General features: G+C 32.8%; 1 protein-coding gene across 1 annotated transcript in view; it reads left to right on the top strand.

Annotated features, from left to right (window-relative positions):
• The window catches only part of LOC145242094 (prominin-1-like), a 119,702-nt gene that overhangs the window by 36,855 nt on the left and 62,428 nt on the right, over positions 1-20,419 (top strand). Inside the window, exons 5-8 of the mRNA XM_080105011.1 lie at positions 4,157-4,223; positions 8,953-9,048; positions 16,204-16,409; positions 19,102-19,167. Of these exons, the coding sequence (XP_079961137.1) occupies positions 4,157-4,223; positions 8,953-9,048; positions 16,204-16,409; positions 19,102-19,167 (435 nt within the window). The remainder of the gene's footprint in view (positions 1-4,156; positions 4,224-8,952; positions 9,049-16,203; positions 16,410-19,101; positions 19,168-20,419) is intronic.

Raw genomic sequence — 20,419 nt, 5'->3', positions numbered from 1 at the left:
GATCACACATATATGTATATACATATATATGTATATATATGTGCATGTATGTGTGTACACATAGGTATATTTATATATATATATATATATAAAAAGAGGGAAAAGATCTATCTTAAACCACTAACCTAGCTCTAAAAAAGATCCTTTGTTCGATAAAATGCATGCCCATTGGCTGATAGGAAGGGGCGCGGTGGGTACTAGAAAGCTGATTGACTAACCAGAAATCCTCAACATATATAAAAACAAGAAGTAACCACAGAATTCGCGCATAAGCCTGACGAATCCTATAAGTGGATGAAAGGCAGAATATTCAGTGTAGCTTAATCGCCATATATATTTTATAAATTACTAACTAGCTCTACCTACGTATTGAGAACTTTTGAAGTAAATACTTAAAGTTTACGCACAAATCTATACTTTCGTATATTGAATTTATGTGAGTAAATGAAGTAGTTATATATATATATATATATATATATATATATATATATATATATATATATGGTTATACATATTCACATGAATTGGATCAATAACAGTGAAACTGCATAGTTGGTTCCACCATTATATGTTTAGTTGCTTCAGTTTGAATCTATCCGTCATGCATTTTTCTGGATGCTATAAATTTATTTTTATTTATTATTAATTAATTATTCATTTTTATGGTTTCTTTTCGAATGATTTGTTTTATTTAACTATGTCGGCCAGTTCTATTTATACATATTTTCTGCACTGTGCATAATTAAGTAGCATGAAAATTTCAAACACATGCACACACACACACATATATATATATATATATATATATATATATATATATATATATATATATATATATATATATATATGAAACTTGAAACTTGATAAAGAGGGGGTTTGGACCGTCGCCTGTTGCATGGAACAAACGATTTCTCAGCAAATCGGGAAGAATGGCCAGTGAGCAAGGAGTCTCCAGAATCACGACTTTGACACACCCAGTCAAGTCAATCAAGGCCAGCAGCCGAAGGGACTTAGCAGCAGATGCAGGAGTAGTTCAAACAGTCATTTTTAGGTTTAACTACCACGGACTATAGTTGCGATTCAAACGGTCATATTCAGGGCTAACGTTCAACAAACTACCTTAATGGTATACCCTCTTTACTTTTTGCTTCTTCATACCCTCTACTCTTCCAGTGGCTCCAGTTTACTTCTGTGGCTTCCAGTAACTTCTACAGCCTCCAGCTCACCTCTGCAGCTTCAAGCGACTTCCAGTGACTGTAAACGTATATATATATATATATATATATATATATATATATATATATATATATATATATATATATATATATATATATATATATATAAATTAATAATAAATAATTATATAAATATACTAGCAAGCTGACCAACATTGCCCGGGGAATCTACTTTCAATTTTGCGCCACGCTCATAAACGATTTCATACGTCATAACACACACACACACACACACACACACACACACACACACACACACACACACACACACACATATATGTGTGTGTGTGTGTGTGTGTATATATATGTGTGTGTGTATATATATGTGTATATATATATGTATATATATATGTATATATATATGCATGTATATATATATATATGTATATATATATGTATATATATATATATATGTATATATATGTATATATGTGCCACTGTATCAAGTGTTTGTTGATTTAACCAAAGCATTTGACACGGTTAACAGGGATGCTCTGTGGCTAATCTTGGAGAAAGTAGGGTGTCCTCCAACCTTTGTTAGAATATTCAAGGAACTGCACAGGGACATGAAAGCTCGAGTCTCATTTAACGGAAAATTATCTGATGAAATCCCTGTTGACAATGGTGTCAAACAAGGTGATATTCCTGCCCCTACTCTTTTCTCTATATATTTTGCTGCTCTGCTTGCTCATGCGTTTCGTGATTGCGATAGGGGTGTCATGCTCAAGTTTCGAACCACAGGTTGCATTTTTAATCTTAGAAGTTTAATGCCAGAACCAAGCTACATCATGTCTTGGTCAAGGAGTTACTGTATGCAGACGATGCTGTTTTTTTGTCACACACCGAGACTGATATGCAGCATATAATGAATAGCTTTGCTGACTCCTGCACTGCCTTTAGTCTGAGGATTAGTCTCTCTAAAACAAAGATTATGTTCACTCCTGCACTGGGCCAATCATACGTGGAGCCAAACATCATGGTCTGTGGTGCTAGACTGGGTGTAGTTGATTCATTTGTGTACCTTGGTAGTTCTCTGTTGAGGGATGGTTGTCTTGACACTGAAATCCACAGGCGAATTCAGAAGGCATCTATTGCTTTTGGAAGGTTGGAAAAGAGAGTGTGGTCTGATCGTGGCATCAAAGACTGGACTAAGATCTGCGTTTGCAAGACTTGTGTGCTGACCACATTGTTGTACTCATCGGAGACCTGGACATTGCATCAAAGGCACATTAAGTGGCTTGAACGATTTCACCTAAAATGCTTGAGACGTATCTTAAACATCAAGTGGCAAGCACAAGTACCCGATACTGAAGTCCTCATTAGAGCATGTTGCTCTAGTGTTGAGAACTTTGTAATCAGATCTCACATGCGTTGGGTGGGTCACTTGGTTCGAATGAAAGATTATAGGCTGCCAAAACAAATTTTTTACGGGAAGTTGGAAAATGGCAAGCGCCCTCAACACAAGCCTAGGAAAAGGTTCAGGGACTTTACAAAGAATAATTTGAAAGTCTTACAAATCGACATCGACACATGGGAAGAACTTACTCTGCAAAGGCCGAAGTGGAGAAAGCTTGTACGTGAGAGTTGTGACGCTCTAGAGAAAAGAAAGCAGGCCCACAGTAATCTGAAGCGAAAGCTTCGCAAAGGTTTTATTGATGGTCTCAACCATGATACACAGAGCTGGAAGTGCAACACTTGTGAACGAGTGCTTTTGTAAAAAGCTGGCTACGTCAACCACCTTAAGTCGCACAAAACTCCTGTTCAGGTCAACTTTGCACCTATTAGTACAGACCAAAGGATCTGTTTGACATGCAGTAAAGTTTGCAAGTCTACTGCTGGTCTGAGAAGACATGTGATTGTTCATAAGAATACCCTTCAACATCCAGAGGAAGTCAACTCGATGGAAATTGCTCAATTTGTGTGTCACATCTGCTTCAGGATGTGCAAATCTGCGGCAGGGGTGCAGAGTCATCTGAGATGGCATGGACGGCAAGATTGGAAGAACTCAGTGTGACGGCGATCATCTGGAAAGATGCAGCAATCATCATCATATGTATATACATACATATATATACATCTATATATATACATATATATATACATATATATATATACATACATATATATATATACATATATATATATATATCAATAATTAACACATAGAGTGCTTGACCTAAGAACGGGGGAGGGCTATTATAATAAATCCGTATACCTGTCTGTTTGTCTATTCATTTGTTTGTTCACGATGACGTTATTTGTTTGTTCACGATGACGTCATAGCATATGATATATATATATATTATATGCTATGACGTCATCGTGAACAAACAAATAAGCACTCTATGTGTTATTTATTGATATCACCTGCTAATGCTTTAGCGTAAATGCATCTTTGTAAATGAAATCTTTGTAAATAAACAAATAGAGCACTGTGAGTGTGGCGATGAATGTTTGTATAAAACATTGTTAAATATTATTGCTGATGGCGCCTGTTCCAATGGCCATCATTGATAGAGCTACTATCAACTCAATGGTTGTTGATTCGATTCCTGGTTTGAGATGAGTGCAAACTAGCCTCATTGAAAAGCTGTGATATAGCCAAACAGTCTGCCTTTGGTTGCATGAATTGAAATATATTTAAACATATTTTACGACCGAGCAACCGACCGTTTTGATGTCAACACATTTCAATGGCACTATAAAGTGAACTAGAAATTCACTTTACGGTCCGACGTGTTAACGTGGAAACATTGGTTGATCATGTAGACTGAGTCTAATGTTTTTATAATTGGATTTTATAAAAACTCTACTTTGAATTGAGCACTTTTGATAAAATATTGGATTTAAGTTCAGTTTATCGATATATTTGAACTTATACACGCATGTGCTTCAAAACTTTTTCTTTCTTTCTCTTTTAGGAAATCGATTTTTTAGGTAGTGAGACCGTCGATTTTCTGCTGGATGTCATCAAAAGAGACTTAAATAGTAAGTATTTTAATTTCAAATTTTAATTTAAACATTAAGAAAAAAAATTAAGTATTTTATTTCGTGTTACAGTATCTTTTGCTTATATCCAGCCTCATGGATTAAAAAAAATTAATTTACCTCATGACATATACGCTTTTTTCGGCTACAGCTGCTCATCTCTTCGCAAGCCAGCCATCCTTTTCTGCTGCTGATAATACCTCACATTCAATATGTTACACATATATAGACCGAACTCTATATTTTTCATTCACTTCAAAAAGGAAAGCTATGCTTGGCTAGATAGTTCTGTTGTAACAAACAAAATGCAACACTACAGCCTCCTATGAAGAAGGGGACGATTTACGCTGTGTCATTAATAAATTTCCAGATTATTTAGTACATTCATTAAAAATTGGCGTAGACACATGGAAACTCAGCTGTTTATTGTTATATATATATATACTATCGGATGGTTGGGCAATTTTTAGGATATCCCGTACCAAGTTACATCTACATCAGGAATTGGAATACACCCTTCTAAAACCTGGTTTTCACAGCTGGTGACTTTCAAAATATCAATCTTGGGGTGTTGACACTTTATGAAAAACATATGCAATAACATTTTGTTTTAAACTTAGAAAATTCCACAGAAACGTATGTAATGATTCAAACTGCTTTTAGACCACCTTGTCTGAAACGAGAATAGTCTGTGAGTGTTATAAGAGATTCGAGGAATGTAGGTAGTCTCTGAAGATCATGGGAGATCTGAGAGTATTTAGGAAGTCAAAACACCAGAGTTGATTGATCAAACAAATAGTGAGACCGTCGATTTTCTGCTGGATGTCATCAAAAGAGACTTAAATAGTAAGTATTTTAATTTTAAATTTTAATTTAAACATTAAGAAAAAAAATTTAAGTATTTTATTTCGTGTTACACTATTTTTTGCTTATATCCAGCCTCATAGATTAAAAAAAATTAATTTACCTCATGACATTGCCCTTTCAAATTCAAACAATGGCAGACACAAAAACAATTCAATACATAACATACTTTCAAAAAGTAAATTTAAAATATTAGCATATATTTCATATAGTTTCTTTCTTGAAGTTATATATTTGGATTTTACCGTCACTGGATTATTTATCTTCCACCAGACTATCCATTCACGTGTAATTACCCTTTTCTTCACCATATTCCCTCTGCTTCACTTTTTTGTTATCAAGTAAGATCTTTGACTTACTTGTTGTTTCATCAAATACTTTTGCATGCAAAATCCGATCCTGCATTTTGCTAATTTCTACCTTTGAAACTCCGCGGATTAAGGACTATCCACTTATCAAGTGTTTCCTTTTCAGATTAAATATGTTTTTAACTCTTTTTCAAAGTGTTTTTTAACATGTTTTTTATTAACTGTTTGCTCGTATATATATATATATATATATATATATATATATATATATATATATATATATATATATGTATGTATGTATGTATATATATATATATACATATATATATATATAAACTAACATTAAAAAAACCTAACCTAGATTTAAAATAGGTCAAGAAACTAGATATCCAGGCTGAAGAGAGCACACACAAAGGAACAGGTCAACCAGAGGTCAAATAGGCCTTTGTCCGGTAAGTGCATGTTCATTGGCTGATAGGAAGGGCGCAGTAGATACTAGAAAGCTGATTGGCTAACTAAAATCTCAATAGAAGGTGCGTATATAAAAACGACAAACAACCACAAAATTCGCGCATAAGCCTGAAGAGTCCTAGAGTGGATGAAACACGGAATATTCAGTGTAGCTTAATCGCCATATGTATTTTATAAATTACTATATATATATATATATATATATATGTATATATATATATGCGCATGTGTATATATATGCATATATACATGCATATATATGTGTGTGTGTATATATGTATATATACATACATACATATATATACATACATATATATACATATATATACATATATATATATGTATATATATATACATATATATATATCTAATATATATATATATATATATATATATATATATATATATATATATATATATATATATATATATATATATATACACTAGCAGGCTGCCAAGCATTGTCCGCTTATAAAATACTCTTTGGTATGATATTTTATGTCATGCAGTTTTCGTATAACACGTGTATATATATATATATATATATATATATATATATATATATATATATATATATATATATATATATATATATATATATCCACAGTCAAGCAATATTGCAGCTCACAAGAGCTATGAAAGTGAACAAACCAGAAGTCCAAGACTCGAGGTTCGCCCTCATCTGGGCTTATCAGTTAGACACATCCGAACTCAAAATTTGAAACCCGAATCCCTTGCATGTGAGGCGAGTACTGTCACTTGTGCAAACGCGTCACAGACAAGAAAATCAATTAACTAACACAGATTAAGCAAACCGCAGTGAAACCCGACTATGGAATAAACCTACTTCGTTTAAAACAAAACCCTAACCTTAACCTTTAACCCTAATCTTATCCCACAAGTCCGGCATGCTAAGTAAGTTGCTATCAACTTCTTTGGTTGGCAGAACTTTAATACATCATCCAGTGTCTGAATTCTTCTCTCCAGCGATGATAAATCAACACTTTCTCCTTCTTCCATTTTTTTTATTCTGAATAATTTTATTTAAAATTAAATTTTTATTTCTTTTAATTTATGAAAAAATCACTGCTTATATTCGTATTGTTTAAAACCCGACAACACGTCCATAATCGATTTTTTTATTGGTTAAGTGGTCTTAACATTACAACCGGCCTTTTCTGGTTATTGTGTACAATCATACACTGTCAATCGTATATTCATACTTACAAAGCGCGACACACACACGCTGACTGCTTGAATCCCTTAATGTCGTCTGCTCATTTAAAACAACTTCAATTTAAATATTTTCAACCTTTATCACTGAATTATCTTCCTTCCTAGTACGAAATCAAATGAACATTGACTATTATAAACAGCTTTCAATGAATTATAATTTACTTAATTGATCAAAGAAGTTTTGATAACGATTTTTCTGACTTCTTGTAACGCAAGGCTATTAATTAATCTTCAATGTCTTTACTAATGAATTCCCATTGTTTTTACAACTTTAAAAATATTCAGGAACATTCTATGTTTTTCTTATTGCTGTAAAGTTTCATTTTAAACACATATAAAATATCTATTTTGTTAATATTATACTTTCTGGACTTATTATTTTTGTTTGCCATATAACATCTCTCGTTTTTCTAACATTTGATTATAAATCTTGCAAAACTTTTTCACTGAAAATATTTCCCTGAATCTTGCTCATCCCCAAAATACTTCTCCCATTACAAAACACTCCAAAGAAAACCCCCAAAACTAGCGTGGAACACGTTCCTAAAATTGGCGTAAGCTGCCGGGCGAACCCGAGTAACTTTGTGGAATTTGTAGGTCGTACAATGGATAAGTACCGGCCGTTGTAAGATTTTATGCAGATTATTTGCAGAATCACCCTTTCCTATTTTGATAGAAGACAAAATCAACTTCAAAGTCTAGTGTGCGTGACCTCTTCTCTTCTCTACAGCTTCCATTTCTCGGCAAAGAGACTTTGTTCGTCTCTTTTTACTCTCTCGTTATTTCCGTGGAAGGTGTCCAACTGAGCTCCTATTTTTAGATCCTCCTTGTAGGACATCCACAGCAAGAGTTCAACTTTCTACCATACACTGTGACCACCAAAAGTTGAAGAAAATAAATATAATTAAATATATAATTAATTATGTAATATATAATTAAAGAACAACGAAATAGTTTGTATTTCAGGAGCTATACGCCATAACCATGTTGACACTGAAGTTAAGAATCATTGAACCTGGTCGGTACTAGATAGGTAAGCATTTGGGAATACCAGGTGCTGTATGTAGAACGACGATGACACCTCCCTGCTAAAATGAACATTGTGAAAACGGATTACCGATTGATAACCGTAAATATAGATTATCCTATTGTTATAATGTCTATCGTTAATCAGGCTAACATGTATGCACTGAAAAAGTTGCAGCAGACGGATTTGCAACAAACAAAAGCAGGAGCGAATTCTCGCGGCTGGAGATCTTGAAATACACTTCTTTCCTGGCATGTCCAACCAGAAGCCAGCTCTCAGTCATGTGACAGAGTTTATAAAATGTTAAGCCGGCAATGCAATCTCTCTCTTTCTTCCTGGCTCTGGCTGACAGTGCACCCCTTTGTAGCCGTGGGACTGTATTTTAATTTCTTATTTTAATTTCTTAATTTAAGGATACACGCAAATATCTTATTTCACAATATGCGAATCGTATTTTTAATTATCCGTTTGTGTCAGGAAATTAGAGTTCAATCCTCGGCCGAGACATACCAAAGATTAAAAAATGGTACTTAATGTCTCCTTGCATAGCACTCACTATTATAAGGTCAAGGTTTAGGGTAAGTTGAGCAATCCAGATAAACTAGTTGTCCTCTCCCCTACATCTCAGTGTAGTAGCTAATGAAAAGTGAGCCTTTGGATCGCCCTTGACTACGGTCGATCAATTCATTTATTTATAGTTATTGGCTGTTGATCAATAATTTTCCTTGGTTCCTTAAACCGTAACTTCACTAGGGCCTATACAGACAGACAGACAAAACTGATTCAATTATTATATAGATTTCATTTTCATCTATTTTTTCAGATCTTGATGTTCTCGTGGGGAAGCCAATAAGGGAAGAATTGGATAAGAAGGTTCACATCAGAAAAATTTTTGCAACGATAAAGGACCTTGCGAAAGGTGCGTAGTTGCTCTTGGCTTTCAACTTTTTGTACCTCTAAGAACCCCTGTTCCAAAATAAATAAATAAATATTTTTTATTTATTTATGTATGGCCTATTATCCTCATCTTTATAGTTGCTGTTTCATGGCCCATGGTGCAGTGGATAGAAACGTTGATTCTCTACAGTTCCAGGTGAGCATTGCCTGAAGATAGCGGTTTTGATCCTACCCAAAGCCGGCCAGAGGCTTAATTGGCCAAAATATGGTGAGACGACAACAACTATGAAAGGCGGTAATTACTGAGGATACAGTTAAGATTCAGCATTCCTATCCCATCGCAGTTAACAACCTGACAAAGGCCAGAGGAATAGTTGGCCGAAACGTCGTGAAATAACAACTATAAAGATGAGGATAACAGTTCGCAAATAAATAAATAAAAAATATACAAATTACTTATCTCAAAGGATTCCAATAAAAAAAACAATATATATGCAGCGAAGTCTATGACACACTTACTTATTTAACGTCAAACTGTCCATCGATTAACTGCAAAAATTTGTCTTTCATTTACGTATTAAGCAGGGAGACCCGATGTTGCTCAGGATTGAATGAGGATCAACAAATGTTCTGCACTTCCAATACTTTTATTTGCATCAAAACCAGTGAAATTGCCCATTCATCAATCAAATCAATCGATTGCTTGTTCTAGTCAGGAACCTGCCATGATGCAGCAGGAGAAAGCTTCACATACCTCCTTGCACTGACTTAGTCCACAATTCATTATAGTCCACATTACACTTTAGAGAACCTACTGGTGGTTTTACGAAATTATTTTTTATATAATAACGTGATTTTTTTTTTATATAATAATGTGAATTTTTTTATATAATAACGTGAATTTTTTATATAATAACGTGAATTTTTTTATATAATAACATGAATTTTTTATATAATAACGTGAATTTTTTTATATAATAACGTGATTTTTTTTATAAAATAACGTGAATTTTTTTATATAATAACGTGAATTTTTTATATAATAACGTGAATTTTTTTATATAATAACGTGAATTTTTTAATATAATAACGTGAATTTTTTTTTATATAATAACGTGAATTTTTTTATATGATAACGTGAATTTTTTTATATAATAACGTGAATTTTTTTATATGATAACGTGAATTTTTTTATATAATAACGTGAATTTTTTATATAATAATGTAAATTAAAATTTAAAATGCAAAAGTCAAATACAATGATTTAATTGTACCCTAAACAGAAACATTCATTTCGAACGTGCCTGTCTCATCAAAGAACCTTCTGTTGATCTTATATGCTGGACCCTTCTGCTTGTGCAGTGATAAAACTTCTCAAATGCACTTGTGATGCTAGGCTGTATAAAAGTGTTAACTTGTGTAAAAATTGGACTGTTCCTTCTGTAACGGGTACTTATCAGAAGACATTCTGATACAAAACCTATCTTAGGTCACTCTCAGGCACATAAGGTACACGTGTGCGAAATTAAAAAAACTAGGCTCAGCCGTTTTGGAGTCCAAATGTATATAGTAATTAACCTACATAGAACTCTTCGAATTTCATCCGGATTTTTTATATGCGCCAAGCTAACTAACTAATCAGATTCATTGTTATTCTTAGCATAAAAACATTAATTTCATGGATGGAAATAACAATGAATATGATTGGTTAATAACTAAACTTAACACGACATCCGGTAACATGGATTCAATTCATTTTAACCTTACGAGTCTTTGTGAGGATAAAATGCAGGAACGTTTGTGTAGCCTAATTGCCATATATTTTCATATTTTACTACCTAGCTCTACTCTCATATTGAACACTGTTGAAGTAAATACTGAAAATCGATGCATAAAATATTATATCTCCTTATGACATAACAAAAGAACGCGTAAAATATAATAATAATAATAATAATAATAATAATAATAATAATAATAATAATATTTCTTTTTTTTTAATTCAATCATCTTGTTTAAGCTGAGGATGGAGCATTCTACCGGCTGTCAGGCATTTACCCACCGTCCCAGGAATTACAACCTAGAAACCTTTTTAAAATTCTAACCATCCCTTTTAAGTGCAATTGTTTGCATCTCTCTTGCACTTGGTGCACCGAGTATATTTGCAAGTTAGTTTTGTAAATTCTTTTTCATGAGCTCGATGGAGATCTTCCTAAGATTCCAGTTTCTTTTCATGTCGTACATAAGACCTTGATATTTCGTTATTTTTTCCCTCCCAGCTCTGTTTAACTCAGCATCATTGGAGACACAAACTTCTACTAAGGTTGCTTCTTTCTCCTTCTTGTTCCATATCACTATGTCAGGTTTAACAGCTCCGTTTTCTAGGTATGTAGTTTCTCTCATTTCAGTCTGATTCAGTCGAAGTTCTCATAAATCAAAGGGCTCTCACTATATGAGATACATAGATATTAGAATGTTCTATTAATGTTCTCCTTTATCTCCCAAGCACTAAGTTAGTAAAGAAGTTAAGAACATAATTTTCCTTTCTCCAATTGACTATTTAAATATGTTATAGCATATCTTTCTTTTTGATCTCTTGATCTTACTGGATTCCAGGACGAGCATTCATCTAGTCTGGTGGTATATCCAGTTTCATGCTTCATCACTAGGGCTATGACAACAGAATATTTTCTTCATTATTTTGACTCTGGGGTATATATCCGACACAGTTAGACACAGTTAATCAACCGAGAACCACATCACTCTATATAAAAGCATATAAGATATTATGTGATTGCTATTGTGGTTTTGAATATTTAGTCAAGATTTATGTAGTTAAAAGTAAAGAACCTTACCTCATGCATCGTGCGGCTCGTGTTAGGAAAGAAGAAAAAAAGAGAGAAAATAGAAATGGCCGCCCCCTGGTATTTATGGACTGAAAATCACGTAGTAACGAGAGGGGGGAAGGGGTATGCAAATGAGATGTGGTCGGGTCTCTCTATAAAAGAGCCGTTTTCTTTATTTTGGGTGTCAGGGTGGAAAGTGCAGAGAGAAGAAAACAGAACAGTTGGATTTGAGTTTGAGACTTTTGATCTGAGGTTGAGTTTAAATTTAACGTCAATTTATTTGTAGGGAAAAGTATTCTCACGGCAAGTTGACCAGATCAACCCCTGTACAGAGAGACCTTAGACACTCGAGAAGCTGTGTTTTTCCAACTGACTATGCATAACACACTGCAAATGATAAATGTAACAATCAAAGAAGAGGGACTAAGACTGATAAATATTAAAGAATTAATAGACAAATAAATAAATAAATAAAGCATCAGAGAAATGCATGACATAAAATTGCCGGCAAAAACAACTGGTAAGAAAATTGAGAAAAAAACAAAAAAAAACGACTACATAAACTATAAAACAAACAAAAGAAATTGGATATGAAAATACGTTGACATACATACAGGAAAGACACCTGAAATAAAAAAAAACATACTGAAAGCTACACAATACAATGCAACCAGAACACACTATTTAAAAGCCAAGCTAGACGAGATCCAGAAAACAGCAAATGTAAACTCTGTTAACAAAGAAACGACACAGTGGACAAGATATAAGTAAATACAGCAAGCAATATTATTTTTCTTTTGATTTTGAATAAAACAAATATATGAATCTAAATGTGCCTTTCGAAACTGTGTTTCTGATAATTAAGGAAAAAAAAACACACACACACGCGTAGGGTTGATTACCACAACTCTGTCGAGACGTCTCATTATGCACTTATCTGACACAAGCACAATAGCCCGCAGTGAAAGAAAGCAGACATTGGCCGGTAGTCGAATGGAAAATAGTAAGACAAACAAACACATGAGTTTTTTTTGTTGTTTACATAAATACTTGCAAAAAAAAAATACACAAAAAAGTTTGTTTCACTTTTTCTAAACTATAAAAAAAATACTTTAACAAGAAATTTGCTCGCTAATTTTTACAACTTGCCCCAGCGTATTATAAACACCCTAACTTCCCCATGTTAAAAATGGCTTTCGGATTATTCCCCCCACCCAAACCTCGAAAGCCGTTCTTAACATAGGGAGGTGGGGGAGCTATTCCTAAAGCCGTTTTTAACATGGGGAGGTTGAGGTGTTTATAATATGCTGGGGCAAGTTGTAAAAATTAACGAAGTTGCTCTTATTTATTGCAAAAATTGCTAAAAAAATATTTTTGTGACAAAAAAAAAAGATATTTTTTATAAACAAATGAACGGTAGGTTTTTGTTTTTTTGTTTTTTTGTGTTTTTTCTGTTGATCTTTCTACATTTCAAGTTTTACTTTACTTTTTCTTTCACATAGCGTTGCTATTATTTCATCGACAACGCTCGGCTTTATCCGGCTGTTGACGTCATGCGCCGGTGAAAGCCGAGCTGAACGAATAAATATTTAAAAGAAAGTGACGCTTATACATATATGTTACCATGCTATTTTTTAAAAATAATATTTTCACGTTAAATTCCGGTTTTATAATATCTTTTTGTTTATTAAATTGTTAGGTGAAAGTACAGATAACCCAGTCGATTTCTAATGTGTGGGAAATCCTGCTCTCGAGAAAAAAAGGGTACTCTGGATGGTAACAAAAATAAAAATTGCCTCAGTCTCGAAGGAGTTCTCCTCTACTGATCGAGGAAAAAAACGATGAAATGTACTTCACCCTCTGTTTCTCTCCTCCTCTCTTAATAATTCTCTCCATCCATCTCTCCCTCTCTCTCTCAATCTATCTCTCTATATCACCCTCCATCTCTCTTTGAGCCCCTTTCTCTCTCTAATTCCCTCTATCTATCTCCCCTTCTCTCCTTTCCTCTGTCTCGCTCCCTCTCTATTTCTAACTCTCCCCCTCTCTTTCTATCTCTCTCAATCCCTCTATCTCTCTCTATCTCTCTCTATCTCCTTCTTTTTCTGTATTTCCCTCTACTTTCTCTTTTCTATCTATAAATCTTCCTCTCTATCTATCCATCTCTAATCCCTTATCCTATTTTAGTCTCCTAAATTAATTACAGTGAATAAGGCATTGTCAAAACATGGATAAATCCTATTTTAGTCACCTAATTTACTTATTGTGAGATTAGAAGTTATTTGGAAATTACTGCTACCTTGCACAGCACCAGGAGTGAGTGGTAAAACCTTTCTAATTAAATTGATTTTGGCAGCCATTTGGTAACAAAATGACATAGCCCTTGCTGCATGTGGAATACCTGCGACCTTGCTACCAAGTAGAACAACTACTTATTCTACTTTGAAACTACTATTAAACATTAAAATCTCATTCCAACATCTCCAAAACATCCAGTATAGGGAAAATATTGCAAAAATGCAAACTTATTGTTTGAGATGAATGCACAATGGTACGCAAAAAATCACTTGAGGCTCTTGGTTGATCTTTGCAAGATTTGCATGGCAATGTCAGACTATTTGGGAATGCAGTAATATTGCTTGCAGGAGATTTCAGAGAAATATTATCTGTGATTCCTCAATCAACACCAGCAGATGAAATAAATGCTTGTGAAGACATTAAGCTTAACTGAAAATATGTATGTCCAGTTGCAGACTGCTCGATCCACGCAGAATTTTTGCATCACTTGTGGGAAATTGGATATGGAAAAGTGCTGGCTGATCCGAGTTAAGGGCGACATTCTTTGACTCTTAACTTTTGTAATTTTATTACATCAAAAGAAGAGTTGGTTAAAAAGGTTTTTCCAAATATTCAAATTAATTATAGGAATTCCACTTGACTGAGTGAACGAGCTATTCATGCAGCTCAATACAAAGACGTCCATGAACTTAATGCAATTATTCAATGTAAAATTCCAAGTGAGGTAGTCAAATACAAATCCATCGACACTGCTGTGGAAACGAACAAAGTGGTTAATTATCCAACAGCTAGATTTGCCAGGGATGCCTCAGCATATACTGCAACTGAAAATTGGTGTATTAATTATCATGTTGTGAAATATAAACCAATCCAAGCTTTGCAATGGAACATGGCTTGCAGAAAAAAAAATTAACAAACAATATCATAGAAACAACAATCTTAACAGGACCTTTCATAGATGAATATATCTTCATTCCACGCATTCCTATGATTCCACTTTAGGAAATTGTCATTTGCAATAACCATCAACAAAGCTCAGGGAACAATCTTTACAATTGTGTGGCTTACAGCTACACACTGACTGTTTTTTCACATGGACAATTTATGTTACATATTCAAGAGTCACCAAACCAGAAAATCTCTACATCAGCTTAGAAAATGGAAAAACAAAAACTGTGTACCGATGCGAAATGTGAAATTAAACCTATAAGAAACATGCATTTTCTCATTTTGGAACTTTTTCCATTGCGCCAATTTTAGCCACAGCAACGCGTGGCAGGGTACAGCTAGTATATATATATATATATATATATGTATTTGTAGTCATAAAAGTTGGTATGCTTATAGGTTTATGTATTTGTATGTAAGAGATTCATTCGGTCATTATGAATTTTGGAATACAGCTTTTAAGTGTAAGGGGTCCAAATGTGGGCTGTAGTTAGTTGAATTTAGTTTCATGTAAAGAAGTAAAAGAGGATAAACGTATTTCATAAAAATTAAGGTTTTGTGAAATTTTAATATTTGACATCGATTAATAAATTTTCTTCAAATTTATTTGGATTATTTTAAATGAGTTTTAGAGAGCATCATATCAACAAAACCTCCTATTTGAAAGTTTAAATATTTCAGATTTGCATTAAATTTAATCCATAGTCATTAGAAACCAATTAAGCCAGATTCCCTGAATTTCAGTTTCTTGAGATCCCTTAAGCTTAAGTCTTAGATACTTTCTACAATGGAAATCATATTACGGATTTTAAATTAAGACTTTGATCAAAATTATAACAAGATTCCTAGACATTAGGTTTAGTAGTTTTATATCTTTATTTTAATCTTTGTTAAGTGACGTAAAATGGTGCAAAGGTATTCGTGTTTGGGAAATTAATTTTAATATTCTTCTAGTATTTTCTTATATACTAATGAGTCATTACTTGCCAAGGCCAAAGACACTTAAGGATAAAGATCAATGAAATTGTCAATTCACCTAACGTTAATGTTAACCCATGTTTTTCTTTCTTTCTTTTTTTTCATTTAAGATATGCAGTCATTGGAAATTTCGATGAATTCCACCATGAAGGCGATCGATGACGTCAAGACCAACGCTATAGATCTGAATAAAAAATTGAACACGTTGAGGACCAAAATCGTAAATGTATATACCGCTTGCAACAATACAGATCCGGTGTGTAAACAAAATAAACTCGACACTAAGGCCTTGGAAACTACATTCTCGGCTAAAAATGTTTGTATCACATTTTTTTTATATATTAAAAAAAACACAACAAACAAAAGAAAAAACGAGATAAATGTTTAGCACATTTTATGCTGTATCGTCCCTACTTTTTTTTTCGTTTATTGACTGCTGAAACATAATAAAACGCATCTAATATCTGTTTTACAACAATTTTGGAGTAATTTAATGCCTAAATACAGTAATTATCTTAATTTCACGTCCAAATAATATTTTTTGCATACTTTAATGTTTGAATATCAGTAAAAGACTTATCAGTGATTTTTTTAGAATAGCTAAAAAAGCAAAAAAAAAAAAAAAAAAAGGAAAAAGAAGGACGAAAAAATAAATATACAACAAATAAATGTTACTAAACGCATATTCAGTTAATCTTCTACCTACCTGGACGTTTTTTTGCGTTTTAACTTATTTTAAAAGTGTTTTTCTTATTTGAAAAGGAACGTTGTATAAAGGTTGTTGTGTTAAAACGAAAAACAAAATGGTAGTCTCAGTCGAGCCTCTACAATCGTTCAAAAAATTAAACATTTATTGAATGTTTCTATTAGTATTTTGTGTAATTGTCGATTTATGAGCGAGTATAAATGCTCAAATAAGACCGCCATTTTGATTTTCGTTCTTACCAGACAGTCATTACTCTCCCTTCATTTTTAAGTAAAAAAACACACTTAAAAATAAGATACTTATTCAGGTAAGTAGAAGAGTAACTCAGCTACCTTTTAGTAATATTTATTTGTTGTGTATTTATTTTTTCAGACCTTTTTTTATTTTGTTGGTTATTCTGAAAAATCATGGGTTTATTTTGTCAGTTTTAAGGCAGGGATTTTCGCATAGTTTAATGCCAAAATATATTAAAAACATTATATTGTTAGCTTTACTGCGTACAGACATTTATTGGGTAATTCCATACCAAAATCCAATAAAAGATCTCGATTTTCAGATTTCATAATAAATAGACATTTTTTTTAATGTCATTTAATGCGGAATTACTGTCAAATACTTTTATTGTCGATTTAATATTAATTGGACATTTATATTTTAGCTTCGAGTACATTGAAGGCTCTATATTGTAGCCTTTATGACAAACATTTACTGCCGAAATGCAGTAAAAGACTTCCATTGTCAGTTTTACGGCAAATCTGCATTTTTGGATATTTTAATGACACATTGCAATAAAATACTTGCTGATTTTATGGGAAATGAACAATTCTTGGGTAGCTTAATACCAAAATACAGTAAAAATTTTTATATTAACGATTTTAGATCAAAGATACAGTTTTGGATAATTTAATGCCGAAATATATTAAATGACTAAATATTGTAGATTTTATGGAAAATGGACATTTTTAGGCAGTTTGTACACCGAAATACAGTAAAAAAAAACCCCAAAAAAACCCCTACATTTTACAGCAAAGAAAATTTTCGATGATTTTATGCTAAAATAGACTAAAAGACTTCCATGATAGGCTTTATGCCAAATTGATATTTTAAGGTACATCGCAGCAAAATCTTATCCTTGCGATTTTAGCACAGATAAACGTTTTGGAGCAATGTATTGGTAAAATACTTGTGCTTTTAGAGCAACTGAATATTTAAGGCTAATTTAATGCCGAAATGCGGTAAAATACTGATTGTGATGATTTTAGGGTAAATCGATATTTTGGGGATAATTCAATTTAGAAATATAGTAAAATAGTTATATTGTCGGATTTACGGCAAATGGATGTTTCTTTCACTATTTTAATTCCAAAATACAGTAAAAGGCTGGTCTTGTTTATTTTAGACCAAATGGATATTTTTGGGTAATTTTCTATTAAAATGCAGTACCAAATTTCATTTTGGGGGACAATTTAATGCCGAAATAGAATAAAAGAATATTTTGTTCATTTTAGAGGAAATAAATATTTTGGGGTATCTAGTCGATTTTATAGCATATTGACATTTTGGGGGTAATTCACTAAACGAATCGGCAATTTTAGCGTAAATGAACATTTTGGGGTAATTTAATGCCGAAATGCCGTAAAAGATTTATCTTGTTTGGCAGATATGGTTACCACAAAATCTCGAGTCGAATGAATGTCTGTTTTAAAGACCCTAAGCCTAACCCTAACCCTGTGTAAGAATTCCTTTTGATGGTTTATTAGTTAATTTGGTTGGGAGTGCCTTGACTTTTACGAAGTAAAAATTTCCTTCAAATTTTCCATTTCTCCTAAATAAACAAAATAAGTATTTTACTGTGTTTCAGCATTAAATTAAATTAAATTAAATCATCAGCATCATCATCAACAACAACAACAACAACAATAATAATAATAATAATAATAATAATAATAATAATAATTGCCATAAAATCATCGAGTTACCCATAAAAATCTCTATTTTCTGTCAACTCGAGAAAAAATGACCTCAAAATGTCCATTTGTCATAAAACCAGCGAGATACTTCTCAAAAAATGTATTTGCCGTAAAATCAAAAGAGATATTATATTTCGGCATTAAAATACCCCCCCCCCCAAAAAAAAATGTCCATTTGCTGAAAAATTGATGATGGAAGTTTTTTTTTTTTTTGGTGACTGTATTTCGGCATTAATTTGCCACACAACCACTTTGTTGCAAAGCCAAAGAGATAAGATTTTACTTTTGGAACAACTTTCGTATGAGTGCATTGATCTCCATATATTTTTCAGTTACCTGATTTGTCAAAAGAAATAAAACTCTTAACAGGAATCGATCTTCTTGGAAAAATAAAACAAGTAGGTGACGTTTTTTTTTTTTTTTTTTTTTTTTTTTTTTTTTAATTTGTTTGATTCGCTCAAGAACGTATGCATATCTAAATCTATTTCCTTATTTTTCTGCCGTCTTCAAAATCTAGTGCGAGAGAACTTTTTCGCCTCCCTACATCCTCTTTCTAACAGAAAGCACGTTGCTAGTCTGTCTCTGCTCTATCGTTACTTTTAGGGCAGGCGCTCGACTGAGCTCCAATCTTTGGTAATCCTCTAAAACTTTTGTACTTGTGCAGAATTTAAACCAGGCGTAACTAACTGCCCGCTCGGCTTTGCTCGGAAAATGACGTCAACCGCCGGCTTTCGCCGAACGTCGCCGATTATCAAAGCGTAACTATGCCACTAAACGAAAATACTGTAGAAAACATTTAAATATAATAAAATCACTAGAAAAAATATATATAACGTAAAAGAAAGAAAAGAAACAGCGACCTATCGTAAAAATTTCTATGTTATTCTTGTAACGATTTTTTAAGTGAAAAAAAATAAACAAGTTCAAACAAATTAAACAAAACTAATAAGAAACTCATTTTTTGGTCACGTTTTTTTTTTAACAAAGTTAAAAAAAAGAAGCATTTTTATTTGTTTTTCTCAGGTATTATTTTTTTTGCATTTTTTCTTTTTTTTTGTACATAATATAAACTTTTTTTTTGTTATTTTTTTCATGAACATTTTCTTTTCATGCAGGGTGAAGCTGGGCAACCATTTTTACAAATTAGATTAAATTAAGATAACTGGGATATTCCCTTAAGATTAGGTAGACTTTTCTACGATCGCATCAGACGATATCAAAATGGAGCGAGAAGAAACAGCAGATGTGGAAGAAACTTAACCGGGTAGATTTCCGATATATGGTTTAAGATTGAGACAAAAGGATCATTACCAAATTTCTGTCTCCACATAATCTCGAAAAGATAACTGTCGAGAAACTCCTGGCTGATTCCGTACATATTTTTTCCAAAATTTCCCTGAAGATCGTCTGCTCCTTTGTCGCGCATTGATCGCCGTCTTACGTCAGATTACAGTCAAATCCGAGCGTATGACGTCATGTTTTGAGCAAAGCCGAGCGAATGGCCTGTTACATCTGGTTGAAATTCTGAACAAGTATCGTTTTCAATATTAAAATATAAACATATGTTATATAATAGATTTCCGATATATGTTTAAGACGGAGACAAAAAGATCATTACCAAATTTCTGTCTCCACATAAACTTAAAAATA

Source organism: Euprymna scolopes, chromosome 21 (assembly GCF_053919585.1).
Source record: "Euprymna scolopes isolate OS-2025 chromosome 21, ASM5391958v1, whole genome shotgun sequence".
NCBI classification, from domain to species: domain Eukaryota; kingdom Metazoa; phylum Mollusca; class Cephalopoda; order Sepiida; family Sepiolidae; genus Euprymna; species Euprymna scolopes.
The sequence above is the reverse complement of the archived record's forward strand: the minus strand, read 5'-3'. Positions and strand labels throughout refer to the sequence as shown.